This window comes from Chionomys nivalis, chromosome 19 (assembly GCF_950005125.1).
Source record: "Chionomys nivalis chromosome 19, mChiNiv1.1, whole genome shotgun sequence".
In the NCBI taxonomy this organism is placed as follows: domain Eukaryota; kingdom Metazoa; phylum Chordata; class Mammalia; order Rodentia; family Cricetidae; genus Chionomys; species Chionomys nivalis.
The window spans coordinates 3,161,039-3,175,331 of record NC_080104.1 but is presented as its reverse complement, the minus strand read 5'-3'; the positions used below and the strand labels follow the sequence as shown (position 1 = coordinate 3,175,331).

General features: G+C 48.1%; 1 protein-coding gene and 1 non-coding gene across 2 annotated transcripts in view; both read right to left on the bottom strand.

The window, feature by feature from the left end:
• LOC130861984 (DNA fragmentation factor subunit alpha-like) overlaps positions 1–14,293 on the bottom strand; it is a 100,023-nt gene that overhangs the window by 61,089 nt on the left and 24,641 nt on the right. Inside the window, 5 exon segments of the mRNA XM_057751351.1 lie at positions 2,171–2,313; positions 3,473–3,634; positions 5,429–5,735; positions 7,264–7,407; positions 7,500–7,593. Of these exon segments, the coding sequence (XP_057607334.1) occupies positions 2,171–2,313; positions 3,473–3,634; positions 5,429–5,735; positions 7,264–7,407; positions 7,500–7,593 (850 nt within the window).
• Positions 11,799–11,902, bottom strand: LOC130862474 (U6 spliceosomal RNA). Its single transcript, XR_009055647.1, has one exon. It is a non-coding gene; the product is annotated as a U6 spliceosomal RNA (small nuclear RNA).

Genomic DNA, 14,293 nt, shown 5'->3' with positions numbered 1-14,293 from the left:
TTAAAGCTGTATATATCTATATAATCTGTCTACATTCATTTGCGCCACCACACTCCACGGCACTGCCAATTCTAGCAAATTCCTACAAATGTAATCACAGGGCCAACATCTCAAGTTCCAGCACTTGGGAGGTAGGAGCAGCAAGATTACTTACTACAAGTTCGAGGCCAAGCTGAGCCATGTAGTAAGATCCAGGCCACCCAGGGCTTCAAAGCAAGGCTTGTCCCAAAGAAAACAACCAAAATAAAGTAAATACATAAAAATCTTCAGATGCTGCAATGATAATTATATGGCCTGTGTCTGGCTTCTTTCACCCACTACAGTGCTTTCAAGATCACTGATGTTGGGCTGGCGAGATGGTTCAGAGCATGGAGCACTTGCTGTGCAAGTCTGAGGACCTAGTTCAATTCCCGAATCCCACATAAAGGTGGCCGGACTGGGAGGACTGCCTCCACTATGTCATTCTCCTCCTTCCACACGCGGCCACGAGAGGCCAGCCTCTCCCATCACACACACTGCTAAACTTAATAAAGACTCCATGGTATTGTAGCGTGTGATAAGAGCATTTCTTTCTGTGTACATGCTGCTGTGTATACATGCATGCGGAGGACGGATGACAGCCTCGGCTAGGGTCCGTCTAGTCCTATCCACCCTTGTGTCTCTCTCTGAGCACACAGGTGAGGCTGGCTAGCCAGCAAGCTTCCCAGGGACCATCCGCCTGCCGCTCCAGTAGCTGGGACGCAGCGGGCCCCATCACAGGGGACTGTTTTCATATGGCCTCTGAGGATGGACTCATCTTTGTTCTTGCTGTCTCCTCAGCCCTGAGAGCCCAGCCTTTTTATGGACACACTCACCACACTCTGCTGACCTGGTCAGCAGTGGATGAACACCTCTGTTTCCCTTACGGAGGACATTATCTTTTTATTACTTTTTTTTTCCCAAGGCAGGGTCTCATTCTGTAGCTCTGGCTGGCGTTGAACCCATAGAGCTCCTTCTGCCTCTGCCTCCTGAGTGCTGGGATTAAACGTGTGCACCACCACGTCAGCTTATTTTTTTATACCTCTTGGATTTTCAACTATGTGAATGTATTTATTGGTTGGGGTTTCCCTCTGTATGCTGTGAATGTTTTATTACCATTGCTTAACAAAGGAAGCTGCTTTGACCTATGGCAAGACATAGAATATAACCAGGTGGGAAATTCAAGCAGAGGGTCAGGGAGAAAGAAGGCAGAGTGAGGAAGACGCCAGCAGTTGCCAGAGAAGCAAGATGTGAGGTAACGAGCCACATGCCTCATGGTAAAATATACAACAAAAGAAATGGGTTCATTTAAGTTGTAAGAGCTAGTTAATAATAAGCCTGAGCTGACAGACCAAACTGTTTGTGATTAATATTAAGCCTCAGAGTGGTTATTTTAAAAGCGGCTGCAGGACCAGGCAGGATGAGAAACCTCCAGTTACAATTTATCTTATTTATTCAAAATAAACTTGTAAGTTTAAAAAGTAATAAGAAGGTCACTTCCTTATCATCTCCCAATCTACATAGTAGCCCCCACCACTCCCTATATACCACTCTGTGTATTCTCTTGAATAAGTCTAGGGCGGGGCCTGGAAATTTACATTTTAAAAAGTTCACTCATGAATCTGATGCAAACTGAATGTTGACGAGACTGGAGAGACAGTTCTGAGGCTAAGAGCTCTCGCTGATCTCGCAGAAGACCCAAGATGAGTATCTAGGCACGGACCTGGTTATTCATGGCTCTTCGCAATTCCAGTTCTAGGGGATGGGACACCTTCTTCTGGTCCCCAAGGGCATCAGGCATGTAAATGGTGCATAGACAAACATGCGGACAAAACACTCATACGCATAAAGATCAAATACTAGATTTTGAAAAAGACTAGAGGAGGCAGGAGGTGGTGGCACATGCCTTTAATCCCAGCACTTGGGAGGCAGAGGCAGGTAGATCTCTCTGAGTTCGAGGCCAGCCTGGCCTACAGAGTGAGTTCCAGGACAGTTAAGGCTGTTACATAAAGAAACCCCGTCTTGAACCCCACCCCACCCCTCCCCCCGCCAAAAAAATGGAATTACTACAGAAGGAGAGGTGGGGGCACAGAATCTAAGGTCCCAGGGCAGCAGACACTAGGGAGCGTTGTGGGCTGTGGAGGGGACTCACTTGGAGCTCGTCTTCTGACAGCAGGATGATGTTGGACAGGTCCTCTTTCAGCATCCTGGCCAAATCCTTCCACTTTACCTGTTTTCCTCTGTCTGTTTCGTCGGCATCAAAGGACTCTTGGGAAACCCAGGCTGTTGCTCCATCTGCTACAGAGAGAATGCCAGTCAGGTCAGTAATTCAGGGGTCGCTTTGCCTTCAACGCCAGCACTCAGCAGCATGGAGAATGAGCACATCCTCCGGCCTGTCATGATGTCATGACAGGGACGCACCTTTTCACAGGATGTCACAGGAAAGCTAATCCCCACCTCGGGCCTTGTTCTCTCTTCTGTCTTCTGTGTCCCACCCCCTATTTCTGTGTGAAATTGTACTGCATTAAGTATGGTGGCTAACATCATCTTTAATCCCAGCCCTCAGGACATTGAGGCAGGGGGACTGCAGTGAGTCTGAGGCCAACCTGATCTTTGGATGAAAACCTTGTCTCAAAAGGAAAAAAAAAGGAAGCAGCAGCCACTTTAGGTCACACAGGGGCCAAAGGTCCGACCACACCTCTCTTTGATTAGTCTTTGTGCTTGGGTGTGTTCTTTTTGGGGGAGGTAGGGTTTCATGTAGCCTGAGCTAGGCTTGAATTCACGGTGTCGTGGAGGTTAGCCTAGGACTTCTGATCCGCCTGCCTCTGACTCCTAAGTTCTGGGATAACAGGCGCCGGCCACCATGCTTGGCTGAGTTTTTTTTGTACGTGACTCTGACCAGCAGCACTGGTCCTGGGGTGGTGAGGGGTGGGGACAATGGTGGCTGATAAAGCTATGGCTGAATGGTATTTCCTCAGCATAGCAGCAATGTTTAATTCCCGCAGACGCTTCGCCACCTCTCTGCTGCTGGCGCTTCTCTAGCTCTCGGATGAGCGAGCGTTAATTTGAATCTGCCGTGGTGATGATGGCGGTATCACTAACCTCTACTGAAGCCCTGTGTGCCAGAGAAGAGCAGTTACGAAGACGAGGCCTTGGATCGTGTCTGGAGACATACTCGGTTGTGGTTGTCACAGTCGCGACAGACAGATACTGTAATTATCATTTCCATAAGGACCTGGCAGGCTGTGTAATTTGCCCAGTCACCTGGCTAGACACGGCAGAGCCACAGTCTCACTCGTCTACATCCCTTAGCCCTGTGCCTGGTACACTAGGGGCTCAGGTAGCATGGCCGTGTAAGGGTTTAATTTAGACAGTCGGACGAACAGCAACCGCTTGCCCGTGAAGCCAAATGAATCGTGACAGCAACACTGGCTGTCCAGCCCAAAGTTCTTACCCGAATTGTCATACGCCCCCTTCTCATTACAGGTCAATGCCACAAACTTGGTCTTTGAAGGGAGACGAAGGAAGTAGTCGTCATCGTCCACTATTGAATTGTCCTCTGCCAGGACCAGGGTGACTGGTGTCAGGGACTCATCAATGGCCAGTACTTCGCAAGCTGAAAATAGAATGTTCGGCAGGTGACAAACATCTCCAGGAAATTACACCTCTTTTGGTACTTTCGTGTGTGCCCCAAGAGCTAGGTAGAATTGCTGGAAGATAATAATAGATAAATCATAACTATAACTCTTAGTACCAATGCAACACTTACCATATGCCCGGTACTATTCTAACTGCTTGTCAGGTCAACTATGAATCCTGAAGGGAGGCCCTATTCTTATTCCCAATTTACAGACAATGAACCCATGCTCAGAGAGATTAGGTAACCTATTCAAAATCCCACAGTAAGTGGCACAGCTGAGATGCATTTTTAGTTTTTAGATTTTGTATGTATGAATGTTTTTTCTGAATGTATGTATATGGGCCACATTCATGTCTTGTGCCAAGGAGGCCAAAAGAGGGCGCTGGATGCCCTGGAACTGGAGGTAGAGATGGTTGGAAACTGTCATATGGGGCCTTAGATCTGAACCCAGATCTGCAAGAGCAGCCAGTGCTTTTAACAGATGAGCCAAGTTGGGCGGTGGTGGCGCACACCTTTAATCCCAGCACTTGAGAGGCAGAGTCAGGCGGATCTCTGTGAGTTCGAGACCAGCCTGGTCTACAAGAGCTAGTTCCAGGACAGGCTCCAAAACCGCAGAGAAACGCTGTCTCGAAAAAACAAAACAAAACAAAACAACAGCCGAGCCATCTTTCCAGCACCCCAAACTGAGTGGCTCCTGAGAACGTTTCCCGCAGCTTCTCTGCACCCTGACTTAGGAGCCATTACCCAGAACCTGGTCTAATTTCCTGTGGACAAGTAACACTGCCTCTTGTTCACTTATTCAGTGCTCGTCTTGAGTTCTACATATCCAGTGTCAGAAAAGAGAGAAAAGTGCTTGCTTGCTTGCAGCTATATACAATAGCTTGTAGCTATCGTCCTTCACGGCTCTTCTAACCAAAGGAAAATACAGCAGCGGCAGAAGCTTGTCTCAATAGCTTCTCATTTTTATTATTGCCAGGCAAGAGGCCCTCTACAATGCTGTCATCCCCCAAAAGAGGACAGCCAGTCTCCTTTAGGCTCAGCTGCAGAGAACACAGTTCTCTGTGCCAAGGACACCCAGCCGATGCAACAGAAGTAGCCTAGTGCCAGGGGTGAAACGCAAACACTGATGTGGCAGAATCTCGGTCACCAACTCAAACCCTGCTCCTGGGTCTCAGTGGCTTTGAGGAAGAGCTGCACACCCAGCATGCACTATGACTACAGGCCCTGGGCTAGTTTCCATGGAAACCCTGCAGAACTTCTTTGGCTACACAATTTGTCGCTGCGGGATAATAACGCTTGTAAAGAATATTAACAGAACATCTCCTTTGAGAGCTCCAACAATCCCTTGACACGAGGCTGGAAATGCACCCACTACGCTGCTGAAAAACTAAGGCTCCAAAGATAAGCGCAAGGTCCAGCCGTGTAGTCAGTCAGGCTCAGAACCTGGGTCAGCTCACGTTCCTTGTATGAACTCAAGGGGGCAGGTACTGGCAGCTCCCTTTTAATGGGACAGGTACTGACTGTGGCCACCCGTCCCGACCCGGCCAACGACCCCAGGACCGCCTCTGTGAGCCAGAGTAGAGAGAATACGCTGGACTCCGTTGGATCCACAATCAGGCCAGTGAGCCTGGATCCACACAGAGCCTCACACTGGAGATAAATGAAAGCGCCAACCAAAACCCTGTCAATCGCTCGACCCACGTGGCCGCTGCAGTCCCTAGGTGACTGGGGTCACCTTCCCGACCCCTCCCGGTCCCCTCAGCAGCCCACCTTTGCGCCTCAGCTCCTCGAGGCAGGAGGCCGCCACGCCGTACTGATCGCGGTTGTGTTGGCGGTGCAGCAGACAAGGCTTGAGAGGCCGGATATCGGCCGGGTCTGGGTCCGGGTCCGGGTCGGTGGCTCCCCGCGACAGCGCCGTCCTCCTCAAAGTGCAACCTGATAGACTGGGAAATCGCGGGCAGTCCAGAGCCGCTTTCCGGGTCTTGCCACAGCAATTGACGTGAGAGCAAGGCACGCCGGGAGATGTAGTGCTGGCTAATCGCGTGCATTTCAGGGCACTACTAGAGTCCTGGGGATTCTGGGTTCAAAGTTGGGGTCAGGGATTCAGCTCAGGAAAGTGGGAGAGGTTGTTGGCTTTCCTTCTTAAAATTCTTTTCTTTCCTCTCTCCTCCCTTTCTCACCCATCCCCTCCCTTCTCTTCTTTAAAACACTGTAAGGTAATGCCTGGTGGTGGTGGCAGCGGCCAAGGCACACGGCTTTAATCCCAGTACTTGGGAGGCAGAGGCCGGCAGATCTGGACCTACAGAGCTAGTCTACAGAGCTAGTTCCAGGACAGGTTGCAAAACTAAAGAGAAACCCTGTCTCGAAAAACTAAAAAAGAAACAAACAAAAACAAACTAATAAACAAAAAACAAAAAAAGCAAGAAACACGGTATGATGGAACCCAGGATAGCACAGTTCCATACATTGCTAGCCATGTTCTTATGTTTAAGAGTTGTCAGCCGGAGCCGGGCTGTGGTGGCGCACGCCTTTAATCCCAGCACACGGGAGGCAGAGGCAGGCGGATCTCTGAGTTCGAGGCCAGCCTGACAGGCACCAAAGCTACAGAGAAACCCTGCCTCGAGAAACCAAAAAAAAAAAAAAAAAAAAAGAGTTGTCAGCCAGGCAATGATGGTGCAAGCCTTTAATCCCAGTACTCAGGATGCAGAGGTAGGCAGATCTGTGAGTTCAAGGTCAGCCTGCTCTAAAGAGCGAGTTACAGAATAGCCAGAGCTACACAGAGAAACCTTGTCTCAAAAACAACAACAAAACCCCAAACAGACAAACAAAAAGCTGACATTGAGTTGCGTGGTGGCACAGACCTCTACTCCTCAGGAGACAGAGGTAGGAGAATCTTAGTGAGTTCAAGTTGGCCTGGTCTGCATTGGGAGTTTCAGGACAGCTAGAGTTACATAAACGAAGAGAGATACTGTCTTAAAAATACATACATACCGAGAAACCCTGTCTCGAAAACAAAAAACAAAAAACCAAAAAACACACCGAAAAGCAAAAACAAAAAAATACATGCATACATAATGACTCCTGGTAAAAGAGAAGAGATAATTTTTTTTTTTTTTTTTGAATTTTTCGAGACAGGGTTTCTCCGTGGCATTTGGTTCCTGTCCTGGAACTAGCTCTTCTAGACCAGGCTGACCTCGAACTCACAGAGATCCGCCTGCCTCTGCCTCCCGAGTGCTGGGATTAAAGGCGTGCACTACCACCGCCCGGCGAGATAATGTCTTTAAAATAAACAAATAAATAAACGAAGACTCCAGGCAACCCTCCTGACTTAGCACAGCAAATGCTGGCATTAGGGTATAATAGTATAAGCCACTCTTCCAAGCCTTGCTTTTCCTTTTCCAGCCTTAGAGATCTTGTCAGTCTGCAGGAGATGCTGCCTGGCCCTGCCTGCTGTGTAGGCCGAGTTCTCAGAAACCATTAGACCTGAGGTTAATTTGCCCCAACCTGCCCAAGGACCAGGTAACTTCCTGGGAGTCTGGGAAAGTACAGTGACCTATGGGCTTTGTCCACAGAAGCTCCGCCCACACTGTCTCAAGGCCACTCACCTGGAACGTTTTCGTCTTGGTCAGTGTTCTTCTTCTCTTCCGCGGCATGTTCTTCTTCTCGGGGAGTGTTCTTCTTCTCGGAGACGAAAGGAGGACGCAAGACTCAACAAAACCCAAAATCCACGTGGCGAGGTTTATTGCAGCCTGCGCAACAGCAAAGGGAGAGAAGGGAAAGACAAAGAACGTACAGCATCTCAGCTTTTAAAGGGAGCCCACACCCACGTGCGGCAAACTACGTTTAACGTCACGTCCCCCGCCTGCGTGGCCCTGGCTTTGAACACTGCATGCTTCTGGGAAATGTAGTTCTCCAGGCAAGCAACGCTCAGGAGCCTGAGGAATAACAGTCAGTATTTAATATTTTAAGAAATGCTTGCTGCCGGGCGGTGGTGGCGCACGCCTTTAATCCCAGCTCTCGGGAGGCAGAGGCAGGCCGATCTTTGTGACTTTGAGACCAGCCAGGTCTACAAGAGCTAGTTCCAGGACAGGCTCCAAAACCACAGAGAAATCCTGTCTCGAAAAAACCAAAAAAAAAAAAAAAAAAAAAAAAAAAAAAAAACAACAACAACAAAAAAACAATGCTTGCTTTCAAAATGGTGGGGCTGTTTTTTCTCTGGCAAATTTCAGGATTATCAAGACCTCTACCCAGATGAAGCCAGGATTGTGGTTTAAGCTCTTGCATTGAAGAATCCCCAGGGAGTTAGATTGAAGAAAGGGTTTCTTAAGTAAAATAGGGTACCCGGTATATTTAGAAGCAAATAGGAGGGCATGTGTCCTTTCTTTTCTCGCGATAGCAGGCCTTATACATGCTGGGCAAATGCTTTATCACAGACCTATATCACCAGCCCTTTTTATCATTATTATTTTTTTGACAGGGTCTTGCTAAATTGTCCAGACAAGCCTTGAACTCATCCTGTTCCTGTCTCAGCTTCCTAAGTAGCTAGAATGACAGGAACATACTACTGGGCCTGGCTGATGTTGTGGCTTTTAGTTTTTTGGTGCTAGGGACCCAATCCAGGGCCCCATGCAAGCACTTCAGGACTGATTTTGTGATTTGAAGGACAATGTTCAAAGGATACAGTTTACAGTCAAGCTGAAGGATTAACTAAGCATTTGACATTACGGTAAATGGCTGGCAAAATGGCTCAGTGGGTAAAGGTGCTTGCTGTCAAGCCTTACAACCCAAGTTTGAGCCAAGGGTCCAACATGATAAAAGATAACAGATTTCCAAAAGTTGTCCAGCGATCTCCACAAGCACAATGTGACATTTGCGTGCACCTGTGCACTCACACTCTCTCTCTCTCTCTCTCTCTCTCACACACACACACACACACACACACAAACAAATATTATAAAAATATTATTAAGTAAAAAAAAAAGAGCTGATTTACTGTTTCTCTTAAAAAACATTTTCTAGGGCTGGAGAGATGGGTCAGCGGTTAAGAGCACTGCCTGCTCTTCCAAAGGTCCTGAGTTCAATTTCCGGCAACCACATGGTGGCTCACAACCATCTGGAAAGAAATCTGGTGCCCTCTTCTGGCCCACAGGCAATACACGCAGAAAGAATATTGTGTACATAATAAATAAATAAATATAAAAAAACAAAAACAAAAAAAAAACCATTTTCTAGAGACTCCATAGCTCTCCTCTCTGGAGCAGACGTGATGAAGCTCCGACCCAGAATGGATGTAGACTAGAATCTTCCCGGTAAGTGCACCTTGGGGTGCTACACACATTAATAGAAATGGGTAATCAAGATGTAAGAATTAGCCATTAAGAAGCTAGAGCTAATGGGACAAGCAGTGTTTAAATGAAAAAAAAAATACATTTTCTGGCTGGGTGGTGACAGTGCACACATTCAGGAGGTGGAGGCAGGTGGAAAATACTGCTTTCTCCCTCCCTCCCTCTCTCCCTCCGTCCCTCCCTCCGTCCCTTTCTTTGTCTTTCTTTTTTTCCTTTTTTCTCCTCCTGGTCCTCTTTCTCATCCTTATTTTCTTCATAGACAGGGTCCCTCATAGCCCAGCTCAGACTCTATGAGACCCAGGATAACCTTGCTCCCCCCTCCCCGCACTCTCCCCCCCCCCACCTCCACCATTCCCATACACTAGGACACACAGACCCCTGCTACCTAATCCGGCTTCCACCGCCTTTTCAAAGGAAGGGACGGAAAGAAATTGAGGCTTTGTCATTCACTTGTTCTAAAGAACAGCAGGAAGAACTCTAAACCACAATGGGTGGATTACAGCTGCAGCAGCCAGAGCTGGCCAGAAACATTCCTCCCCATTTTTAACCAAAAGCCTTTCACTGCAGCCTCATTGTTAGGCTCCCTATGTTCATTCAGCCGAGGGCTTGGCGTGTGGGGGGGAAACAGCTCGAATTCCCTTGCTCTGTATTTAGCATCATTGAACCAGATTTCTTTTTTAAAAAGAGTTTTGGTTTTTTTCCATTTTATTTTTCCCAGCTGGGTGATGGCGGCATACACCTTTAGTCCCAGCACTCCGGAGGCAGAGGCAGGTGGATCTCTGAGTTCCAGGACAGGCTGGTCTACAAAATGAGTCACAGGATGGGGTGGGGGTGGGGCACACTACACAGAGAAACCCAAAAAAGGGTTTTAATTTTTAATTAATCGTTTTATTTCTAATTATGTGTGGAGGAGCATGCACGTGAGCACAGGTGGTCTTGGAGGCCAGAAAGGGTATCTGGTCCCCCAGAGTAAGGGAAGGCCTGCCTAACTTGGGTGCTGGGTGCCAAGTGAAGTCCTCTGCAAGCTTTTAACTCCTGAGCCGTCCCTCGAGCCCCGAACCAGTCGAATTTAAGTAGGAAACCCCACACTGAAGGCCTCCAAGAAACCAAAGCAAAAATTCTCAGAGACAGGGAGGGACCCGGTCACTAGGGGAAAGGTTTAGGCTAGGTATTCATTTAGGCCCGAGGCCCCCTCCTCTTCTAAAGGGGTAAGATAGGAACTTTCTAGATGTAGCTTAGTAGCTAGGACGAGAAACGCAAAACCTCCGCGTGTGTAGGAGAGAGCTAAAAAGAGGAGCCAAGGAGAAAGACCTTCTTCGGGGCTCTGGAAAGATGCCTCATGGGGAAAAGCTGCTAGGGCATTTGGATCCCCGTGTGACAGGCCAAGACTGCACGCCAAGAGGTTCCTGGAGGGGGATTATTATATTCGGGGGCCCTCATCCCAGCCCCTGGCACCCATCTTTAGAATGGGGTCACTAGGTTTAACTAAAACTTGATCTCCTTGATGGTGAACCCCATGGAAAACTGTCCAGCTTCATTCTAGAACCCAAGGTCAAGATGCAGCCGGGCGGTGGTAGCGCACTTTAATCCCAGCACTTGGGAGGCAGAGGCAGGCGAATCTCTGTGAGTTCGAGGCCAACCTGGTCTAGAAAAGGTAGTTCCAGGACAGGAACCAAAAAGCTACGGAGAAACACTGTCTCGAAACTCAAAAAAAAAAAAAAAAAAAAAGGAAAAGAAAAAAAAGAAAACCAAGGTCAAGATGCTCCAACTAACTTCTCAAAGCTGCTGTTCAACATTCTGAGGTGTGAAGCATCCCCTGCAGCTGCCAAGCAAGATGCCAGGGATGTGGCTCTTGCCTTTAAATACCTCGTACCCATCTGGCAGTGGTGGTGCACACCTTTAATTCCAACACTTGGGAGGCAGAGGCAGGCAGATCTCTGTGAGTTCGAGGCAAGCCTGGTCTACACAGCAAGTTTCCAAATCTACACAGAGAAACCCTGCCTAAAAAACAAAACGAAAACAAAACAAAACCCAAAAATCCTCTTACCCTATACACTTGGGGCCACGCTTGGGTCCCCAATGCCTGAGTGTTGTCCCAGCTGGCTGGAATAAAGATTTCCAATTGTCTATAAACTGTGTCTTAGCCGGGCGGTGGTGGTGCACGCCTTTAATCCCAGCACTTGGGAGGCAGAGGCAGGCGGATCTCTGTAAGTTCGAGACCACCCTGGTCTACAAAGCTAGTTCCAGGACAGGCTCCAAAACCACAGAGAAACCCTGTCTCGAAAAACCAAAAAAAAAAAAAAAACTGTGTCTTGTTGCTCACCTCTTGTCAGGAGCCATGTCCCCCCCGAAATTATTATAAGGATCATTGCCCTGAGAAGTTTGCAGAGGGCTCCACTTCCCAATTGTATTGAGAATTGTTTTATTGACAAAGCCTATCCCACATCCAAATTAACTATTAATAGAGAGCTATCTGTTAGCAGAACCCGCCTCACATTCCAAACTATCTAGAGAACTAGGTGTGTCAACTCGTGACTTCCTGACCAAGGAACCGTGACCTGACCGAATGTAACCTTCTGGCCAACGACCTCGTGACAGGCTTGGACCACGTGTCAAGATCCCGTGCCCCAGCCCCCCAAGCTCCTCATCCAGGGGCTGCAACCATTACTCTAATAAACGGAGGCTTCGACAAATCTGCCTAGCCTCCTTCCTCTGATCAGGCCAAGTCTTTCAGGTGGTGCCACTACGTGACCCTGGAATAACTGACCAGCCAGGCGGGTTACAGACCCTAGACAGAGGGCGGTTGACACTTCACGAATTTGCACATCCTCCTTGCACAGGGGCCGTGCTAATCTCTGTATCATTCCAGTTTTAGTATACGTGCAGCCAAAGTGAGCACAAAAGGCTTAATTTTTGAGGAGTTAAGAGCCCTGGCTGCTCTTGCAGAGGGTCTAGGTTTGACTCCTAGCACCCACATGACAGCTCACAGCCATCTATAAATCCAGTTCCAGAGGATCCAGTGAACTCTTCCGGCCTCCACGGGCACCAGGCATACATGCAGTAAAACACCCAAACACATTAAATAAATCAATCTTACAAGTATTTGTGTATATGTGTATGTGAGTGGAAGCCATATGTGTGCGGCTGGCCACAGTGGTCAGAGTGGGTGTTGTGTCTTCTGAGGTCAAGGTACAGGCACTGTGGACCACGTAATGTGGGTGCTGAAAACATAATTTGGGTTCCCCAGACGAACAGCAATTGTTCTTCACCACAGAACCATCTTTCCAGCCCCTAAAGGCATTTTTAAAATAAAATGTTATTTATTTATTTGTGTGTATGTGGGGGATGTGGACACATTCCAATTTCTGCAATATGCTATCTCCCTCCACCTTGTGGGCTGTGGAGATTGAATTCAGACCCCGATCTTGGCAGCATTTATCTTTCTTTCTGAGCCATCTTGCCAGGCCTACGAGATATTTTTAAATATAGATGCTAAGCCAGAGGCATTTGAGGAGAAAGTAAGACACGCCTGAGAACATGAGCTTGGGCTCCTATAAGACAGCCTCATTTTTAGTTAAGATTTTTTTATTACCTTCATGTTGCGGAGAGAGGTAGGCACTGTGGAAGTCTGTCTCTGTTAGGTCTCAGAAACCGGGGACAAATGGCTAACTGAGGTGACTGGTATGTCTCAAAGCAGATGCTGGCCAGCTCTCCCAGCACCACGCAGTACCTGAGGCCCCTCCCAGCATTCCTCGCTGCACCCCAACTCTAAACCTTTCCCTCCCAGGTGCTGGGCTTCTGCACCTCACCGCTGCCCCCTCTCCTGATCCCCATCTAGCATCCGTGTTGACATCACGTGGCCTCTTGGCTCCTCTCTTGCTCTCTCCTCTCTTGGTCTGGTTTAGTCTGCTGGCCGTGTTCAGCCTGGACTCTTTCCTGGGTTGCTTTCTTCCTTATATCTACAATAAAAACCTCTCCATATTTTAGGAGAAGTCAGTCCTCGTCCTTTTATTTCATTTTTATCTTTCTTTCTTTCTTTCTTTCTTTCTTTCTTTCTTTCTTTCTTTTTCTTTCTGAGACAGGGTTTCTCTGTAGCTTTGGATCTTGTCCTGGAACTAGCTCTTGTAGACCAGGCTGGCCTTGAACTCACAGAGACCCACCAGCCTCTGCTTCCCAAGTGCTGGGATTAAAGACCTGCGCCACCACCGCCCAGTTTATTTCATTTTTAAATTGCTCTCTACTTCCATTATGTGGGTCCTGAGGCTTGAACTCAGGTCCTAGGGCTGAAGCAGAGGCAGGTGGATCTCGGTGAGTTTGAGGCCAGCCTAGTGTACAGACTGAGTTCCAGGGCTATGTAGACTCTGTAATAATAATAATATAATAATCATCCAAACAACAACAAAATGAGCAGGGCTGGAGAGATGCTCAATGGTTAGGAGCACTGGCTGCTCTTTGCAGAGGACCCAAGTACTGTTGTGGGATTTTAGTTTACACTGTGTTGCTGTAATTGATTTAATAAAAAAAAGTGAATGGCCAATAGCTAGGCAGGAGAGGTAGGTGGGACTTCCAGGCAGAGACCTCAGGAGAGGAATCTAGGTGTGCTGATTTTGCCAGCAAGATGCCGAGCAAGTAGGATAAACAAGAGGAATTGGGCATGGTGATCCATTTGCGTGATCCCAGCCTTTTAGAGGTAAGAGGATTGCTTTAAGTGTGAGGTTAGCTAGGAATAGGACTGGACTACACAGTGAATTCCAGGTCACCCTTCTCAAAAAACAAACAGTATGTGAGCAGAAGTTTCTTGTGTTACAATGACAACAACCCCTGGGGTCCTTTCTTGGAACCTTTGTCCTTGTTTCTTCCCCATTGTCTAGCTAGGTCTTCTACCCACAACTGCATGTGCAACCTCCGGGAGGCAGCACTGGCCAGCTTGATTCCAAAGTCCACCCTGACCGCCAACCAAAAAAAGAGTATGTTGTCCTGTCCAGAGAGGAAGGAAAAAGGGAAGAAAAGACCAGAAACGGCTGGAACTGCTCGGGATGACGACATAGACACCCGCTTTAGTGTAAATGTAAAGGGTTGTCTCTTCTCTTCTCTTCTCTTCTCTTCTCTTCTCTTCTCTTCTCTTCCCTCACTCCCTCTCTCCCTCCCTCCCTCCCTCCCTCCCTCTCTCTTTTTTACTAGAGAATTCAAGCACAAAAGACATTTAGCCAGAGCCGGGCAACGCTGGTGCACCTTTTTAATTCCAGCACTTGGGAGGCAGAGGCAGGCGGATCTCTGTGAGTTCGAGACC